We start from the raw sequence: 20,018 nt of genomic DNA, 5'->3' as shown, positions 1-20,018 counted from the left end.
ATTTGAGCTGTGAAAACTTGCAGCAAAACTTAAAAGTTGGGAAATCTCAAAAAAGCAACTCACTGACGAGTGATGCCCATCCAGACCTTTTATTTATTTTCACTCAGCGATTAAAATTCAAAATAATCAAAAACACCGACTTCTTAAGGAAAAACTTCTTTACTTCAGAGTCAAACAATGACCGTCTAATCAGTCCGTCATACAGACTAGTAAAGGACAAAAACTCATGTTCAGGGTTCAACAAATGTTAAAACAAGAAACCCTCCTTTGAATAAATTTCAGTTACTGCTCGCTAACAAAAAACTACAAGAAAAAAAAAAAAACAACCTTAATGTTTCCAATTAGGAGATGATTAGCAGCAGCTGTTAGCAATGGAAGCCCTGTGGGGAATAAATCCACAGCAGATGTGTAAATTCATACAAAAGATGACGTTTGGGCATCAAACTCTTTAATACCGAAACACACGTTCTTTGAGGAACAGGAACTCTTCAAGCGTTTTACGCAGGCAACTTAATACAAACAGATTCTGAAGCTGAAAAAAGACAACAAAATGCAAACGTCTAGGTTGCATACTGGTTAAAAAAGCTGTTTTCGTCTGTCAGAAAGAGGCGGTTTCGGTTATTTACGTAAAAACTTTACTACTATAAACACACCGTAAAGACTTTAAAGACTTAACTAATGTAAAGTATTAATATCAGAGCAAAGCTGAGTTTCTATGTATCGGAATTAGTCGGTTTATGTAAATTATGTTAAAACTTTACCACTATAAACTCAAACACTGTAAAGAATTTGTTAACATCAAGTGTTGCACATCAGTGCAAAGCAGAATTAGTCTGTCTACGTTACTTATGACAATACTTTACTACTATAAAATTACAGTAAACACTGTAAGACTTTGTTAATGTAAAGCATTGCATTCAGTTCTGCATTCAATACTGTAAAGACTTGCATACATTTTCTTTTCTTAAGAATCAATCGTTTTGCTGATTATAAAAACACTACCACTAAAAAACTGTAAAAACTGCAAACTCTTTACTGGCGTAAAGTGTTGCACGTCAGCGCAAACATGCTTTTCTTTGCATGAGAATCAGTTGTTTTTTGTTGAATACGAAAACACTTAACTACAGTTAAACATGGAACACTAAACAGCAAAATTGCTGGAACTATGTTTATTGTGTACAGGGTTAAAGAGTTATGGAAGTTCAAAGAACGTCAACACTGACACTAAAGCTTTAGTGTTAAACACCCCCTCAAAACTTAAGGACCCTTTCACATACATTGAGAAAAGTCTATTAAACAAATTCCAAACTTTTTCAAATCCATCCTTTCACGGGATGAGAGATAATTCCCAACTGAGAAACACTGGAGACAGCTGTCAATCTGGAGGGTTTAGGGAAGCAGCAAGCTCCAGCTCAGGGCGGATTGAACCCAAAAACTCCTTCTGAAGTTAGAATGATATTCTGAAGCAACTTGATGCTAGTTTTAATCAATAAAAAACACATGACATAGATATAAAACTCAAATAATCTTTCCTAGGCTTGGTTGGGTTTGAGGAGAACGAGTCTGAGCTGGTTTATCTGAGTATTCCAGACCAATTATTACAATGTCAAACTCTAGAATCCAGACTTCAACACAGTTTAAATAAAACACTCATTTTATCTTATATAAAATCCAGCCACATCCTTATTATCAAAATAATAACAATTAAGAAGTAATGACAGTGTATTTTGACCTCTCTAGTCATTTAAAAGGTTATATTTACTTATTTTAAGTTGGATGAAAGACATTTTTTTGTGATTCTACATAAATCTGTGCTCAAAACATGCAACAAATATATTAATTTGCTCAAGTTTTACCATTCAAATTGCTTTGCTGAGACTGTGAATGTTTGAAAGCAGAAATAAGAGTTCTGAACACTTTAGATTAATGCGAATAAACACAAATGCATCATGAAGACGTTTCTTTCATCTGCTTTTCATTCATGACATGCAGCTTGTTAAACTCCAACCACAGTCACACAGGTGGGGTTAAAGTAGGCAGGCGGGGGTTGCCAGCCTAACCTGGGGGAGGGCGGTTGCTAAGTAGCTTTGATTAGTGAAGCGAAAGGCTTTGGGGGCGGGGGCGGATTCTAAACACAAGAGCAATAAGCTGAAGACACTTTCACTACAGTGATTGTCAGTTTCTGATGAAACACAGTCTAAGGGTGTCTAGAGGGAACAAACGAACATTTCCTTTCTTTAAATTAATTTATTTAGCTAATAAACATTCATATTTTTATTAAAACTAAATATGTATTTTGTCTTAAAATGAGTTAAAATTAAGTTTTAAAGTTAAAATTTTCTTTGCACAGAAAATCCAACTCCTTAACACTAAAAGTCTGATTAAAACACTTAAAATTAAAGACTATTGGCAAATTACATATATTTAAGTATCATATTGAAGTTTCGTATACTTAAAAGCACATTTTTTTTACAGAACGACTGTACGACTTTTTAAGCCGGGTGTGGGATTATATAAATTCGCTTCCTTCCACTCATTCATTAAGTGATATCTTATTTCATGTATTATGACCTGATTGCTTGAAACAAACCATTTCATTCATTCAATACGCTTTTAATATAGGGATTAATTCTGGTTGTTCTTACTAATATCAAGCTATTTTGAGCGGTACGCAGCGGTCTGTCACTATGTTGGTTCGTCTTTAATTACTAATTGCTTACAAGTTTTGGAGCTTTTGTGAATACGCTAACACTGCTAACAGGTAGCAGTGTCAAACTGTTTTTTTTTTTTTTACGAATTAATAACAAGGTCGGTACTTAGTGTAGTCACTGTAATGTTTTTTAGCTATATCAGTCAGTTTTTTATGTGTTGCGAACAAGGTATGGAGTTAGAAACATTGTGAATATGCTAACACGGCTAAGGTGAAGCAATGTTAGACTGTATTACTTATTTTATTTTTATACGTTAGTAACAAAGTTGGGAAGTTGTCACAATACCAATTTTTAGCAATAAATTTCTGTTTTTTATGTGTTGCAAATACGGTTAGGAGTTACAGGTATTTTGAATAAGCTAACGTGGCAAACGTGAAGCAATGTTATACTATTTGTTTTTTTACGCTTTACTAACAAGGTTGGGAGTTAACAAAGTCCCAGTAACAATTGTTTTAGTGGTAAATTTCAGTTTTTTTTTTTTTTTGCTAAACAACAACACCGCTTTGCAGCACTTCCGTGTCCAGTGTGAATCAGGCATGATAAGTATGACTTATCTCTGACTCTTTTGTCTCACTTGATGCCTCTTACACAATGTTCCTTATGTATGACGTAATTCTAAATATAGACCATACTGTACATTGAATGAGCTATTTATTTTGGTACACCCAATAGTGCGGAAAATTGGGTATGTACATTTTTTAAACATTTATTTGCAATAAGTTTGAAAAAAGTTTGTCTAAATTGCTAACAGCAGGGAGCAGACAAGCATATTTTGCATATTTTTTTCTTTAAACTGCTTGCTGACCATTTAAAAAATAGAGGCATCGTTTTTGCCTCACATTTTTGTTGCAGTTAAATGACATTGTAATAAAAAAAACACAGCAGGATGCCTGCATATTAAAAAAAAAAAAAAAATTTTCCTTCCCTGCAGTTCAGATGCACACATGATTTAGTTCAAAGATAAATATGGATCTGCAGGGAAAAAGTGGCTAAATAATGAGATACAGAAGACAGAGGAGGCAGGACGGGAGGGAATGCAGCTGATGTGTTTGGTGACTGATAGCTGCCGTGAGAAAGATGAGACAAGAGGAGACAGATTACCTGACGCGTGTGCTGCGGAACGCGTGCTAGCGTGCTTTTCTCTAAAGCTGCTGAAGGAGCTGGACTGTGAACAGAAGCAGGCTTAGAGAGCCCAGAAAAGAAGAAGGTTTTCAAGAAGGAAGTGACACTTTTGTGGAGGTTTCCTTTTCCTGATGCATGTTAGGGCTGTGGTGAGTTCGAAACCCAGCTAAACAACATGGAAAAGTGCCCTAACAGCCTTGATTTTCTTAAAGTTTTACCTGCAAAATATTACTTTACTATGGCTCTATACATATATATATATTTCACAAATTCACGGATAGTTTTTGTCATGTGACTCCTCCTATTCGCAACAAAAACTCAGACAACTCAAGATGCTTGTACGAAACTTTTGCTTCCGAAGGAAGAGGGGGTTGAGTTGTAGAGCACACACAGGTGCGCGCGCGCACACACCCACAGCAAGTCTGCATGGAGAAATAGCATCAGCTGACTCAGAAGTGGCTTATCATCCAGAGTAGGTATTTATTATGGATGAAACCGGAAAATTCAAGATAGAGATGCCCTCTCGCACCTATTTGATGAAGAAGGAAGCTTTTTTAAGGTAAAGAGACAGAGTGACAGTCCCCATGAAAGGTTTGCAGTCTGTTGTTCTAGATAAAATAAAAAGAGTAAAACAACGTTTTATGTTGGAAATACTCTAATTCTCTTTCATAAATGTTTTACAAAGTATCATCAGCAGTGTTTTTGATGAGTAAGGAATGGTAACGGACATTCTTTGACCGCGGGGGTTGGGGGGTGAGATGGAGACGGAGGGTTCTCTGTATTCGTGGTTTCGCCATATTCGCGCAGGTCTATGGTCTCTAACCCCACGAATTAGGGGGAAATACTGAATATATACCATGTATAAATAGCCATAATAAAGTAAAATTTATCATATATATATATATATATATATAGATACATAGTATGTATGTATGTGTGTGTGTATCATAAAACTATTTTCTAATTAAATGTTTTGCCAGGAATTTTTCTGGTGGTATAAAATATTTATGATGTTTGCTTTATTTTGAAGATGTTTTTATTTTATTTTTTGGGATTATCACAGATGGCAGGATGTGGCACAGCCCTAACACCCATAGGAAGACAGAAACCTTCCAATTTATGTTGATCTTGGATTATGTTGGAGTTGGGATATGGTCGGTGAGAAAAGAAGAAGGAAAAATGATGCAGGAAGACAGGAAAAATTCAATATCTTCAGTGTTTCCCGAAGTTCTAAAATTTTTTAGTTTTACAGCGATAAGAGATAAAAATACTTCAATCTCGTTTTTACGTTTCTGAATGACCAACTTAAACCAACTTACGCGTGGTCTCTGGATGATGCTCTGGACCAGGAAGGTCACGGGGTTTCCTGCTCTCCGGATGGCTTCCACTGCCTCCTCGTGGCTGGCGTCCCTTAAATCCACCCCGTCCACCTGCTCAGGCACAACAGTGACACCACTTAGGTTATCCAAAGTCTGAGCTCCAGATTAGGCGTCTGAGTGCAGGAGCCGTCACCTCAATGATCCTGTCCCCGGTCCTCAGAGTCCCGTTCTGCCCCGCTGGACTGTCCTCCAGGATGTGCTTGATGAAAATGCCCCTCATCACTTCTCCGTTGCTCAGCCGGCTCCCCATCCCCCGGCCCCCGACAATGCTGATCCCCAGGGACTTGCCGTGCTCTCGGAAGAGCTCCACCCTGCGGAACAGCATGGATTTTCGTTTCAGAGCTTTCAGAGTCGGCGACAGAACCATTGAGGTTTGCTCACTTTCTAGGCTGGTTCCAGTTTCCGTAAGACGCGCTCTCTTCTCCCTCTCCGTCTTCACGCTCGGGTAGATTTGAGATTATTCTAGGACAAAAATGTCAACATTTATGGAGATTCTTATTATTTTAACATTAACTGCTTTACACATTTGCTCAAAACTTGCTAAAAATTCCACAAATATCAAGGAAATACAATTTCGCAATCATAATTATGCGAATAAACAGAAACCAACCAAGTCCTTTGAAAAGAAGGTGTTTGTCACATGACTAATTTAATTAGAAAAACGGGTTTTCATTGCTGTTTTTTAAAATAGGACAATTTTGATAGGCCTCAAAACCCTCCACATCAAAAATAGAGGCTTTGGGTGACCCCAACTTGACCTTTTTTGACATGCTGGCTGTTCCAATTAAATGACGGATCCTCAACCTCTGGGTTGCTAATCAAAACGGTTCCGGGATTACTGGCCCTAAGTTTTTAGCAAAATTTTCTTAATATATATGCCTTCAGGAATCCATCAAGTACAGGGTTTTTGATTGGTTGGGTCCATAAACCATCAATGTTTAAATAAACCTAAAAAACAGCATTTTGTATTAAAAAAAAAAAAAAAGGCAAAGAAATTGTAAAACAGAGCAGTTATAACTGAAATCTCCTCAATCCAAAAAGACTCACTTTGGAACTGGAAGAGAAGATGAAACTTCCTCAGAGAAGACATCTTCATGAGCTTGCTCCAAGCTGGCCTTGTACTCCTCCAGATACTCAGCTGGGACATACTTGATGCTGAACCCAACAAAAACATAGATGAATTACACTTTTTTTGTATTGTGGTGAAAATTACATATGTTTTCTCTGAGTCAAAACAAAACTCGTGTTATACGATATCAGGAAAACTTCAGTGATCAATATTGCGACGGCGATATGATTTGCGAAAAATAACAAACATGACAGAAACTATTTGATTATTTGAACAATTCACGCTGTCATAAGATTGTTTTAGTGCATGCTAACATTTAGGGTAACCGTTTATCGCAGTTAACGCCATATTTTGCGGTATGCGTATCGCACAGGCTGATATCGCGATATCAATAAATATGGGATTTATTGTCCCGGTTTGATGTTATGTCCTCCTCACTATAAGACAGAGAGAAGTCGCTATGGAGACCACTTCACCATTCTCAGAACAGATGTTTACCTTGACAGATGTGACAAACAGAAAAGAAACATTTTTTTTTTCTTTTGACTCAGAGAGTGAAGCAGACCGCTAATTTGTCTGAGGAGACGAGGCGGGTGATGGCTGACAAACCGCCATCCACTCGAAAAAAAAAAAAAAAAAAAATCGGAACAATTCAGAGTAAAAAGCTGATTCTCGAGGGCGCATTAGCACATCTGAGTGAGGCTGACGGCGCCTCGACAGATGGCTCCATTTTTGGCTTTTTGAAACACGATGGCCGACAGGAAGCGGTGGAAGTGGGGGGGGTGGGGGGATGCCGGAGAAAAAATGAAAGAGATGAGTCTGGTTATTCAATCAAGACAAAAGGCAGTTGAGGGAGAAGATGCAGCTTTGATTGATGAATCTACAAAAGTGAGTTTTCAAAGTGAGTTAGTATGAGACAAAAAAAAAAGTTTAGTGAAACGATAAGTAACATAGTGAGTAAAGATTTATCCAGATTGATCTCCTCAAAAAAATATTGGTTTATAATTAAATATTACATGGATATATTGCCAAATGAAATCAAGATACATTATTCTGGATAAACCTCTTTTGAGGTAGCAGTGAAGCTTGGCGGCAAAAAGAAGAAAAAAAAACGACAAAAAAAGGTTTGTTGTGAAACACCACCAGCGTGGAAGTTAGTCATACTCACACATAAAATGGGCACAGATCGTCCTCGGGTGCACAAGCAGATCTAGAATGTGAAGAGTTTTGCTTTTATGCACCAAAGCTAACAAACGGCCAGCAAAAGAGCAGATTTCGTCAAACTGTTCAAGATCTATCTGGAGCTTTTTGTGAGTCCACCGAACACTAATACAATCATTTCCAACGATTAATAGATTATTTATGAAGGTTTAATCAAGATGCTGTAATAAATGGGATCAAATAGTTAGCACCCTTGTTGCCCTTCGTGCCTTTGGACCCCGATATTGGTTGACGGCCTCTTACCCCAAGTCGGGCCCGATGAGGGAGTGCCTTCTGAGCATGGCGCGAGCCTGGGCGTTGCTCAGGTTGGTGGTCGGCTCTCCGTTGATGGCAAGGATGAGGTCCCCGACCCCCAGGCGTCCGTCGCGGCTGATGGATCCCCCGTGGATTATGCTGCGGATCAGCATTCCTAGGCCATCTTTCATAGCGCTCACAGTCATTCCTTCATGGAAGGATATAAGACATCTGTTGAACTGACCTTGATATTTTTGGAGTTGAAGATGTCCTAAGCTACTTTGATGTTCTTCAGTTGCATTTAAAGCCTTAAGTCACAACTGTCCTTATAGGTGAAGAGTGTAGTTTGTGTGGATGTCCTGTGGACGTTCTATAGACACTGTTGTGTTCCAGCAGTTGCACAGAGTAAATAAGGAACCAGTACCGGCACCATACTAACGACCAGAGTGTGGCATAATGCCACATTAATCTGAATATCATGCAGTCTAGTTCAGTAAAACTTGCTAGTAAAGCTAGAACAATGCAGCTCTAGTGTGCAAACTTTACAGATATAGATAACCTAAATAGGGGTTTGGTCTTTATAAAAAACAAAATCCAATATTTTATAAAATATCACAAATCTGTCATTTATCCTTAATGAAATACAACAAGACTTAAACTTAGCACTTAAAATTAAACCCTGGAGTCAACGAAATTTTAGATAGATTTGATTATTCGATGATAATATGTTAATGAAATAGGCCACACCCCCTTTTGGGGGCAGGTTTAAAAAAAATCATCTTAAAACTGTTATAGATAAAAATTTTGTGTCATGTTGAACCAATCAAAAGAAGTTGATTTCTAATGTAAAGTTGGGTGATAATATGTAGAAGGCTGCGTAACAAACCCCCTAGTGGTCACCTGCTGAACTGACCTGGCTCCAGTTTTAGTTTTAGCTGACCAAAAGTCCAAAATCTGGCCTTTCAATCATAAAATATCTAATTTTTTACTTTTTGTGCCTTCTTTTTCCTGCACATCGGTCAGTTTAATCAATGCATTCAGTTTTTCCCAACTTTCTGTCCTCATTTTTTTTTTTCTTTTAGAATAGGGTAAATGTAGATCTTTTATTTGGTTAAACGTGCAAATTGGAAATACAACAAACAAAACATTTTGTGCTGAATATTTCAACAGGCCATTACATGCACACTTTCAAAGAAAAAAAAGCAAGAAGAAAAACACTGTTTTCAACAGACGACTGAGGGTTTTTAAAGACTGTCTTCTTAAAACTTATTTGTTCCCAAAGATCAAACTCGTTATTCTCTGAGCCACTAACAGCCCCTTGGGCAGGTTTTGAAATGTAAATATAATGTGCAGCATTCAAATGAATCTTTTAAAGCCTAAAAAAAACTAGAATCATTTTGTTTTAAAATGGGGAGTCATAAAAGAAGAGGGGAAGGCAAAGGCCAAAGAGAAAGCCTTTCAATCTCGAAGCCTCATTAACACCTCGGCAAAGGGAAATGAAAAAGAATAAACAAGAGGCTGTTGAGAAATAAGCACGAACCAAGGCTGGAGTTGCCCTTGACGACTGTGATAGTCCTTTCAAAATTGCTCCCCGAGGTCAACCCGACTTCTGCAGGCTCTTTCTCACCGGCCTCGTCGTCCTTTGGGGTGATAATTCAAAACATTTAGCCGTAACAGTAAATGAAACAACAAGATTGGTTTCCAAACCAGGGGAGACGAATACAGCAGGTTGAATGTAAGTGACTTTTCATCCATCAAATTTTTTTTGGTTACCTTTAATCTCAGCACATTTCCAACATCTCCAATAGAGATGGTAGGCTCCTTGAGGTACTGAAGAGGATCCATAGATGCTTCCTGGTCAATAGATCTGCCCTCGATTTCAGCCAAAGTGCTGTATAAGTTTGAAGGCTCTGGTTGTTCTTCTTTGCTCTGAGATTGAGCCAAATATTGATCAGAGCTACTTAGGATGGCACTAATGGCGGGGATGTGAGCGGTGGAGCTGGCAGGACTGTAGGAGTCGAACTTGTCTGGAGGAAACACTTGAGTGTCGTCTGTAAAGCCTGGCTTCAGGCGAGCTGTCAGCTAGAGGGAAAAAAAGAGAGTAAAGAAAAATTGAACTCAGCAAAAGAAAAATGATGTAAAATAATGAACCACACATAACTAGTAATAACCAGGGGTGTAAATAAAAAATCGATTCGGTGATATATCGCGATATTTTATTTGGTGATACTTGTATTGCTTTACAGTGCTGACAAGACGATATTTAATAATTATTTTTGGGTATCCTTCATCGTCTTGATTTCCTCCTAAACCCTCAACGGCTAGTTGGCAGCACAGCACACTTTGAGCAGCTCTACACGCACCTGAACAACCAGATCTTTCAAGAACAAGCTTCTTTTAAATGTTCCGTCTCATTGGTTCAGTTAGCCTAGCAGTTTTTGTTGTTATGAGACATGTATAACTTAGTATGACTAAGTACTCTTAAAAAACAAAAAGAAAAAATATTGTGGTACAGTCTTGGGATGTATCCTAATATATATCGTATTGCAAGATATGTATCACAATATGTATCGCCAGACTCTTGCCAATATACATCGCTACTAACAACTAAAATCGATATCGTTCAAGACTAACTTGTTAAAACGTTGATGTTTTAATAAAAAATATTAGTTTTAAACAAAATTTCTTTTTTAGCAAAAATTGTTAAAACGCAATGCATTGTGGTCTATATCTGCCAATTTAGAGAACATTGATGCATACTGGTTTTTCGCAAAGACTTCTGGAAAATTTCGAATACACTCGATTTTGGAATTGTAGATTCAGACACCACTACAAAATGGCAAACACATTTAAAGAGTGAAGGAATTTAAAGATTGCTCTAGAGTTACTATGGATGAAGTTAAAAATGTCTAACTGATGAAATTATTTCTGTCTCTTTTGTCTAGTTTAATGCGCTTTATATATGAAATGAAAGTAGACCTTTTGTTGATGGTGCACCATAATATCAGGTGTGCCCTATAGTGCGCAAAATGCAATATACTGACTTTTGAGAATATCATTTCATTCACCAAACATTTTGATATAAAAATGATGAAGTCCCTCTTCTGTAGCATAAAGATTCTCTAGACCAACACTATGTGCCTACCTTGGGTGTGGATGATTGCAGATAATCCAGGTCAGCGCTGCAGACACTCCCATGCAGAGCAATCATGGACGCCTGAAAAGTGTCCTCCTCTACCCCCGAGTAGGTATGATCTAACAGTCTTTCGTCAGAGAGGTCTCCTTCACACGGATCGATCTGTAACGATGTATTGTCCAGTTAAAGTCGAGAAAACCAAGATAAAAGCTAATCAAGCTAATATAACTAAACTGTACCCAAACAACAACAAATGTTTAGATTTTGTACACAGTGGTCGCTCGCTATATCGTGGTTCGCCTCTCAGTCTCACTGATTTGCCGATTTTTTTTTTTTTTTTTTGTGTGTGCAATTTTGCGTTCTTTTTTTAAAAATAGTTTTTGAGTGCATTTACTAACAGGATGTTTTCCAATACGGTCACATATATTTGATGATTTCACAATCTAATGTTATCAACTTTGGTCAATACTGAGATATTGGACTAAAATATATAGTCTTTTCCGTGATTCTTTCTGGCGTCTATCCTGTCTTTCGCCTATATTATTCGTATTTTTACGTCTGATCTGCAAATAAAACTGGAGATAGAAGTCGCGCGATCAAATAATGAGACCAAGAGTAGGATTGTGTCCAATAGGGGTGTAACGGATCACAGATAATCCATGGTCTGTACAGATTGTTAGCCAGTTTGGGGCACACGTGTACTGCAGATCACCCCCTCCCCCTGGCTGCTACGCTCCTCGCGCGCACATTATTAAAATCAGTTCTGTCCACACCGAGCGCAACTGACATCAAATTCATGTACTGTACGCCGTCTGTTTTAAGATGCGTCAAAGTTGTTTCTTGACGGTAATCCAAAACCCAAATCGCGAACTCGTCATGGAGGACGCAGAATACTGGGAGATCAAGTTTATCTGTCTTGAGGGGCTGAATAAAATCCTCGGTCTGGGCTAAGATCTCCTGGTGAGGGGCATTACAGGAATGTGCTGTCAGGGGAAGGCAGTATGGCAAGCCAAAAGGATCAAAAATCACCAGGAAAAGCCCTCACCTGCACATGTACTATGAATAATAATTATTATTTGAAATATTTAAATGTTCCCACAGTTAGTTTCAATTCTATAATTAAGACAAAAAAATAATGAAAGTTCAACTTTAACTTTCTCATTTAGGGTTTAATTTGGACATTGGGGGGTGGGGGGGCAAGGGAAAATAGCATATTCAACATTCTTTTCTTCTCTTTTGGTCTCCAGACATGTAAATGTAACCAGAAACTGCTTGTTTTAACATTTTATGTTCAAAGTTCAAGGATGTGTGTGTATATTTATGCTTTGAAGTACTTTATATATGTTTTCTCAAGTATATGTTTTAAAACTTTTCAAAAAAGTAATTTTAGGCTTTTGTTTTATTATTTTTTTCTATTGTTTTTTTTCTTTTCACTTTTTACTAATCTGAAAAATGATCCAAACCATGACCCTAAAGCGGTGACACGATCTGAACCATGAGTTTTGTGATCTGTTACACCCCCGGTTTCCAAGGCAACAGGTGTTTCTTTATCGCAGCGTACAAAGGAACGACATCAAAGTGACGTTTGTTTTACACACTCGTTTGTTTACAAATAGGCAAAGCAGACGCTACGACCATCTGTTTACGAAGAACAGATGGATGGATGTTTTGAGAATAACCAATTTCATCTATCACAAGTCATTTTTAGAATGTAACTTCCACAATAAACGAGTCACCACTGTAATTTTAAAAATTTCAACCATTCAAGCTTTTGAAAATTTCACTAATAATTGTATATATATTTTTTTGCATTTTCCAGACAAGCTCTTTTTTTTTTTTTTCTTTTACAGCTAACTAACCAATGCAGGTTCAGCTCGGTAAAGGACGCCCTCAGCCAGTCCCTCCTCCTCTCCTTCTTCAATCAAAACATTGCAGAAGTCAAATGACTGATGGATGATGGAAGATGGAGTTACTTTCTGGTCACCATATGGGTGTGGAGAATGGGAATATCCACATATTCCCTAGGAAAGTGGGAGAAACACTTTCAGTCTTTCTAGTTTTGGGCAGATGAATTTCATCAAATGTAATGAAAGGAATTAGTATGAAATGAAGATGGAAACTGTTAGGAATTTGGGAGCTTTTGAACTCGGGGCAGGTATGCTTCGAGTTCCTTCCACTGATTTTGTGGAGCATGCAAGGCTAGAAAGATGCACGGGGAAGTGAGAGGAAATATACGGAGGATTACACACATCGGGTTCAGTTTTGAGAGACCGTGCAAGCGAAATATCCCTCCTGAAGTACATTCCTGAAGAAGCACTTCTCTATGGGTTGTGTGAGCCAGCTAACCCTGGCAGCCAAGAGGTCTCACCCGGTAATCCAGCGGTAAATTTAATAACAAGAAGAAAAAAGTGCAGCTGAAAGAATGCAAACTGCCTTTGAAGAAAGACATATCCTGAATCAATAGGACACGTGGCTGCAAAAACGAACAGAGTTGGGGAGTATTGATGTTTTCACTTTAAAATTCATATTATTTGTGTTGTGCAATCTTAAACTGTTCTTTAATTCTGTGAGATCAATAAACTTATCTGGAAGCATGACTTAATTGAAGATACTACACCTTAAAATTACAACAAAAAAAGGCACCAATAGCTTATAGCAGGCAAGTCTGGCAAAATGTGTTAAATTCCCAAGAACCCGCAGGCTCCTGTCATTAAATAAAAATTTCTAAAAACTGTTTGTACAATTTTGTACAATTTCTTGATTGAAATTGGCTAAATTACGTTTAAAGTCATTTTAAATCTGTGGCAACACTGTTGTGCAATCCTTTCGTGATACTTTCTTGCTTATTTTTCAAGTTCAAGTTCAATATCAATGGGGGTCATGTCTGCATTCCCACCCTAATGCCCATTTCATGTATTTTAAAAGCAATTCGGACACTTTTCTTTTGTTTTTCTAAACACCAGATACGACGTCACCGATTTCACGAAGTCAACACGAACATTTCACAATATCTATTTACGGATCCACCGTGTTCTGATGATGAAAATGTGGATGGTTTATTATAAAACTACATTTAAACATGTTTTTTTGTGCTAAAATTGTTTGACCACAATGCATTGTGGTCTATTTTCGCTTATGAATGTATGCTGGTTTTTTGCGAAGACTTCTGGGAAATTTCTAGTGCACTCGATTTTGAAAATGCACCCGCTTTATAGTGAGTAGGGAAGGAATTTGGACATAGCCAGGTTCTACAAGATGGTAACTATGATGTTTTTAAAGTTATTTAACCAATGTTGTCATGTATTTTCAAGCGGTAGCAGCTCCACGCTTACGTAGCCAACCTGCAACTATTTGATGTCATTGAGTGGGAGTGACAACCGAATTTGAAGACACATTTTTTTTTTTTTTTTTTGGAGGGCTAACTGTAGGGGTAGGAAGAAAGTTTTAGGGGAAGATTTCGAATTCAGCCTAAAACACATTTGTACATGTACGCTTTTGACGTATCCTCACACTTTTTCCTGATCTATACCAATGTTAAGTTTCATGCGTGTGGACCACAGACGTTTGAAAGATGCTACAGCAGTTTAAACCTGATTGAAGGAAGCAAAAGGTGCAAATGATTGAAGAACAGTGGAAGAAATTCTACTCCGTGCCGCCACCCTCACCTTTTCTTCCCCGCATAAAAATTTCAGCTCATGTAAGCTGAGAACTCTACGCTCCAAACTGCTACTTCAAATCTAACACAACTACAGTGATCCGTCTTAGTCTGCTGCACAATTACACATGTAAAATAATCACAAAAGAACACACAATCGTCACAGTCTAATCTCTAAGTCCAGATAGGTGTAAAACAAAGACAAAAGTCAGGATACTAACACTCATGCTTACAGGCAGCGGCTTGGCAACTCCGATCTGGACTTTGCCAAGCTTGGCCCCCTTCAGGGCCTGGACAGCATCCTCCAGACTCGCATTTTCCAGGTTTGTGTCATTGACATACATGAGTCTGTCTCCTGGCAACAGTCGGCCGTCCCTCTCTGCGACACCGTCAGGTACCAAAGAGCGGATGACGATCACCGTCTTGTCCGGGTCCAGTGGGTCCTGTGCAGAAAGGTGTTCGAACCGACAACAAAAGAGGATAAGTGCGGGCGTCCAGGCGGTTTTATCTGAAGCAAAATGAAACGTGACATCGACTCCTGAGAATCGAGGAGGATTTTTACACCTGGTAATCCAAAATACTGAATCCCAATCCTCCTTCTCCCTTCTCCAGCTCAATATTCTGGATCTCTAACTCCCACATAGCCAAAGAAGATCCTATCCCCTCCTCCGTCACGGTATCCTGCGTCGCTGCTTCAGTGTTTCCCGCTGACTCCTCAGTGACTTGTTCACTTCTGAGGTCTATTTGATTCTGTGGAGAGAGGAAAAAAGCTCCCAAAATCACAATGTAACGCCATGCTGTCCTCACTTCCCTCCCAAACTGTAAGCCGCTACGCTCCGACTGTGTTTCTGGCTCAGGTTTCAGGCAGGGGGATAAAAGAGAAAATATCTTTGGGACACCGGAGCCTTAGTATATTATCAGGGATAAAGCTGCAGAGATGAAACCCTGCTCCCTGAAGGGAAGCAGCATTTGATGTCTCATATCTCCAGCATATGATCCTGGTTACCGCTGAGGTGCTGCTAATACTGGTTTAAATAAACTTTGGGCCTACCCCGCTCACGGCTTCATCTTAATCCATCATGGCCGACAATGTGGAAAGCCAATGCAACAACCCTCTATATTACATAAATTCTTAGTCACATATATCGATAAGGGGATGACCTGTACAAGGGCTTGACCGCCGGGCAACCCCTTGTACAGGTCAACCTCTCATTGATGTATGTGACTAAGGAATTACCAGAGCAAGTTCTTGGGTTATTCGGGTCCATGGAGGGTTATAGAGGGAACAGGGTGGATTTAAAACTTCATTCGGTAACAAATCATACAAAACATAAATGATGTTGAGCGAGTAGCTTAGCTTATTGGAGAGCTCTACTGAGAAGTCGGCAAGGACGTCGCCCCGACCTACTAGTTCTGCTGCACCCTGGATGGCGCTTGCTAGTTCTGTCAGACCCTGGACAACGAACCCCACTGGCTCTGCTGGACCCTGGGTGGCGCCACCTGCTAGCTTTGATGACCCCTGGGCGGCAGACCTTGCTAGCTGTCTCAGACCCTTGGCGGTGGACCTTGCTAGCTCTGCCGAACCCTGGGCGGTGGACCTTGCTAGTTCTGCCAGACCCTGGGCGGCGGATCTTGTTAGTTCTGCCAGACCCTGGGTGGAGGTGATTGCAAGCTCTACCAAATCCAGGGTGCCTGCGCCTGATGGCTCGCTACACCGTCCACCAGGCGGCTGGCTAGTGTAGTGGGCTCGCTCCAGCTTCATGGGCTGTCGACCTGTCCAGGGTGTATCCCGCCTTTGCTTAAAAGTAGCTGGGTTAGTCTCTGGCAACCTCCCAGCCCAAAATGGTTGGGAAAATGGTTGGAGATTCAGAATGAAAAATCCTTGCATCGAGCGGCCATATTGGATTGTTTTTTTCTACCTGCTGATCGAGTCACTGAAAACATCACATGCCCAAAGTTGAGTCCCTGATTTGGTGGTGCGTCAACCTGGCTGCCCAAATCACGCCACAGGACCTTAGATCATGCCTTTACCATTGACTTAACATGGAAACTCGAGGCCCCTGCCACAAGTATCACTTGAACGCAGCACAAGGACCCCAAAAATGTAATGCACAATCATTTCATCTCAGGTAAGTATATTGTTAGCTATTGTAAGGATAATGTAAGCTGAACGCACTTTGTCGTACAGTGTCCAAATGCTGCACTCTAGTCTTTGGTAAGGTTCGAGTATTGATTTTCTAATATCCTAATTACTTGCTAGTTTTATGGACTTTAAAGGAACGGTGAGTGTAAATACCTCTGGTTCTGCCTGATTAGCGTCTTTATGGGATGGAAGATCCAGAGCCGGCCGGCAGCATGTCATGTACACACAGATAGGAAGCTCCTTCAAGATTCTCACCACTTCTTTGTGGGTCTCACCAATCAGAGAAATACCATTAACCTAAACAGAAAAAACAACAGCTGGATTTGTTTTAAGCTAACTCCAATGTTGGTTTCAACCATGATATGATACTCTTTACTGTTCGAATGGTCTGAACTAATCTGTATGAGTGTCTGTTCTTCTGATCAAATGCAACTTCTTACAAAACTCGTCTTTTTTTAGCTAGCCGAAATTTCCCACTTTTTTGGTTTTGTTTTGTCCATAAAAAGGTAAAATGGTGAAATGAATGAAGCATTTATCAACACCAAGCCCAGCCCTTCACTAGATTCAGCAACACTTTACCTCCACCAGTTCATCCCCACTAAACAGTTTCCCAGATCGACCCACAGGTCCTTCAGGAAGAACAGAGCGGATGTAGTGATGTCCACGGCTGGCTTCAAGACTGATGCCCAACCCACTGCTCTCACTGAACTTCTCCACCTGAGCCACCTGTAAAGGAAGCAACACATTTCTACCATTGTATATGGAACTGGACCCCCTCCCCCCTTGAGGTACAAAGGAACAGAAGGGGGGAGGGGTTTATAAACTGGCCAATCAGAGGCCTCAATAAGAGTATGTCGTCTCCAAGGAGCATTCAAGTGTAGACCTAAAACGAGCTCTTTCCTGATTGGCATTAGCTGTTGCAGTAAAAATGTTGACTCAGACAGACTTGGACCAACTGCTTCATACAGTAGACGTCTGGATCCAACATGGCAACATCTGTTTTGCAAAACAATGGCGACTTAATTGTCTAAATTTTGTTGGAGCCAGAAGTGAGAAAGCCTTTTTCTATGGGTAATGTCAAAAACATACTTAGTAAATAGCTGCATTTATATTGACTATGAATTCATGGAAATAAGTTTGCGAAAAAAAAATTGCTTACACATCAATTAAAAAAACAAACAAACTTGTATTTACAGAAAAAAAAGTTTTTGCGCTTGAAGGAGGTGTTTTTGAAGAGTACTGTAATTGACATATTTCGTAAAAAAAGTTAATGAGTTACATGACCACCAACTGGATACCACACTTAATTGTTGGATCCACAGCTCCTGTATAAAACCACCATTTCCCCAAATCGCTTCATCCGTAGCCGCTCCATGGTCTGAGTAAGACGCCGACGTCTCCTTTGATAGATGATGATGAACGCTAGTGCCGTGGCAGAAATTGGAACATATATGCTGTAAATCAAAGTATTCCAATCCAAGTGTTTTTGAATGACTTATCGCGTAAGTTGGTTTGTGTTTATTTGCATACTTATAATATAAGATAAGAAACATGTGAACTCACAATAACTTCATTACTTGGACCCAAAATCTTCTGCCACTTCTTTACAACTTCTTCTTCTTCCATTGGTGTTAACTTCAACCCTACAAAAAAAAAATGCAAAGCCTTTTCAAAAACAAGATATTCAGACAAGTAGTTTCTATATCACAATTCAAAATTTAACTCTGATGGTTTCCTGTAGGTTTCCATCCCTTATTCTCTTCTCTGCTGGAGAAGCTGAGAACATCCATGCCCCCCCACCTCTCTCACCAGGTTTGTCTATTGGTAGCTGATCCATGGCGGGGGTGATATCAGATCCATCAGTCTTTGTGTGGAGCTGCTTCTCTTCTGCCATGACATGACACACAATAGAAGGTGAGTCCAGCAACAGTAATTGGTACAGGAAGTACATTTTTCATGAGCACACAAGTATCCTGTCATGTTTCCTTTAGCTGATGTTAGCTTTCAGTCCTCCAGCTGTTGAATATTTCATCTTGAAACACCATAGTAACTGAATTTATCCACTTTTTGTTGTAAAATGCTACATACAAATTACAGTAATAACTTTTTTATTGCTAGGGCCACAAAAAAGTGATTTAAAGTTATAATTTAATACTTAAAATTTTATAAATGTACAACTTTTTTCTTATAAATTTACAAGATTTAACTAGGTAAATTAAAATGTTTAGATTAAAGATTAAAGGTTCAGAATTTCTTTGTTTTTGAAACTTATCTGGAAATAAATTTTCACAAGAGGCTCCACATCTGTCATCTTCGAGCACGGCTCTGATAAAAAGGCAACTTTGGTGTTTTTTCTAGGTAATCCATGACTTTAGTCTCATAAATTTATAAGTTTTAAAGTTGTAGATTCATGACTTCAAAACATGCAAATTCAGAATTTTAAAACACTTACATTTCCCCCCAAAAAATTATAAATTTAGCCTATGACTATTAAAGTTATAAATATACAACTTTTTTCTCGTACATTTACAATGTTTTAAAATGAAAAACCTGTGTTTTTTTAGGATAGTAACATAATTTCTGCAGTAGTTCCTCAGAAATTCACCTCTGAGTTACAGTATGGGCTGGACAGTGAGCCTACCCTCATTTTCCATCATCCCTTTGCTTATACGCTCTCACGCTAGCTTACCGCCCACATACCCACCAAATTAGTTTCAGTTTAAATCAATACAGCTACTACAAAAAAATATTAATATAAAATATAAATGAACATAAATATTCTAAAGCAAAGAATTACTTTTAAACAACAAGTATTTTAATTACAGTTAGAAAGTAACGTTTTCCTCATCAAACGCACCCTTCTTACTTTCGGCGGGTTCCTCGGCGTGCCTCCTCTCCAGCTCCAGCTCCCTCATGACCGTGGCGGTGGTGGTGGTGGATGGGGACAGGACGGAGGCGCTGGGCGACACGGCGGGGGGGATCTCCTCGGGCCTGAACCCCCGACGGATCAGCTTAAGGCGGACGGTCTGGCCGGTGTGTCTGAGCACCTCCACTGCCTGCTGGTTGGTGTGTCCCTGGATGTTTACGCCGTCCACCTGCAGGGGGCGACCATTGAAGACATCATGGATTAAAAGAGAAGGAAAGTGGACATTTTTAACAAGTACGGATTTTTGTTTTATAGTCATATTGTGGGCTGAAAGCCAGAAAAGTGTTTGTTTATTTGGAATACATTAAAGAAAAAAATTCAAAATAAAAGACTCACAACGATCATATTTTGAACCATTTTAAAAGCATTTCCAATGGTATTTTAATTATAATGATGTTGTTTTAGCCAAAAAAAAAAAAAAA

General features: G+C 39.1%; 1 protein-coding gene across 12 annotated transcripts in view; it reads right to left on the bottom strand.

Moving 5' to 3' along the window:
* The window catches only part of LOC112155933 (multiple PDZ domain protein), a 52,202-nt gene that overhangs the window by 19,421 nt on the left and 12,763 nt on the right, over nucleotides 1-20,018 (bottom strand). For 5 of the 12 annotated variants that reach the window (XM_024287976.2, XM_024287980.2, XM_024287982.2 and 2 more), the window contains exons 11-28: nucleotides 19,528-19,765; nucleotides 18,480-18,557; nucleotides 18,234-18,313; nucleotides 17,250-17,396; nucleotides 16,824-16,967; nucleotides 15,092-15,277; nucleotides 14,749-14,970; nucleotides 12,732-12,893; nucleotides 10,882-11,034; nucleotides 9,510-9,818; nucleotides 9,277-9,376; nucleotides 7,746-7,944; nucleotides 7,450-7,491; nucleotides 6,260-6,367; nucleotides 5,594-5,674; nucleotides 5,346-5,523; nucleotides 5,153-5,263; nucleotides 3,813-3,893 (exon numbers count right to left, since the gene is read on the bottom strand). In XM_024287976.2, the coding sequence (XP_024143744.1) occupies nucleotides 3,813-3,893; nucleotides 5,153-5,263; nucleotides 5,346-5,523; nucleotides 5,594-5,674; nucleotides 6,260-6,367; nucleotides 7,450-7,491; nucleotides 7,746-7,944; nucleotides 9,277-9,376; nucleotides 9,510-9,818; nucleotides 10,882-11,034; nucleotides 12,732-12,893; nucleotides 14,749-14,970; nucleotides 15,092-15,277; nucleotides 16,824-16,967; nucleotides 17,250-17,396; nucleotides 18,234-18,313; nucleotides 18,480-18,557; nucleotides 19,528-19,765 (2,619 nt within the window). The remainder of the gene's footprint in view (nucleotides 1-3,812; nucleotides 3,894-5,152; nucleotides 5,264-5,345; nucleotides 5,524-5,593; nucleotides 5,675-6,259; nucleotides 6,368-7,449; nucleotides 7,492-7,745; nucleotides 7,945-9,276; nucleotides 9,377-9,509; nucleotides 9,819-10,881; nucleotides 11,035-12,731; nucleotides 12,894-14,748; nucleotides 14,971-15,091; nucleotides 15,278-16,823; nucleotides 16,968-17,249; nucleotides 17,397-18,233; nucleotides 18,314-18,479; nucleotides 18,558-19,527; nucleotides 19,766-20,018) is intronic. The other 7 variants (XM_024287983.2, XM_024287985.2, XM_024287978.2 and 4 more) reach the window with 6 other exon arrangements.

The sequence above is a fragment of the Oryzias melastigma genome, linkage group LG18 (assembly GCF_002922805.2).
Source record: "Oryzias melastigma strain HK-1 linkage group LG18, ASM292280v2, whole genome shotgun sequence".
Classification (NCBI taxonomy): Eukaryota; Metazoa; Chordata; class Actinopteri; order Beloniformes; family Adrianichthyidae; genus Oryzias; species Oryzias melastigma.
The sequence above is the reverse complement of the archived record's forward strand: the minus strand, read 5'-3'. Positions and strand labels throughout refer to the sequence as shown.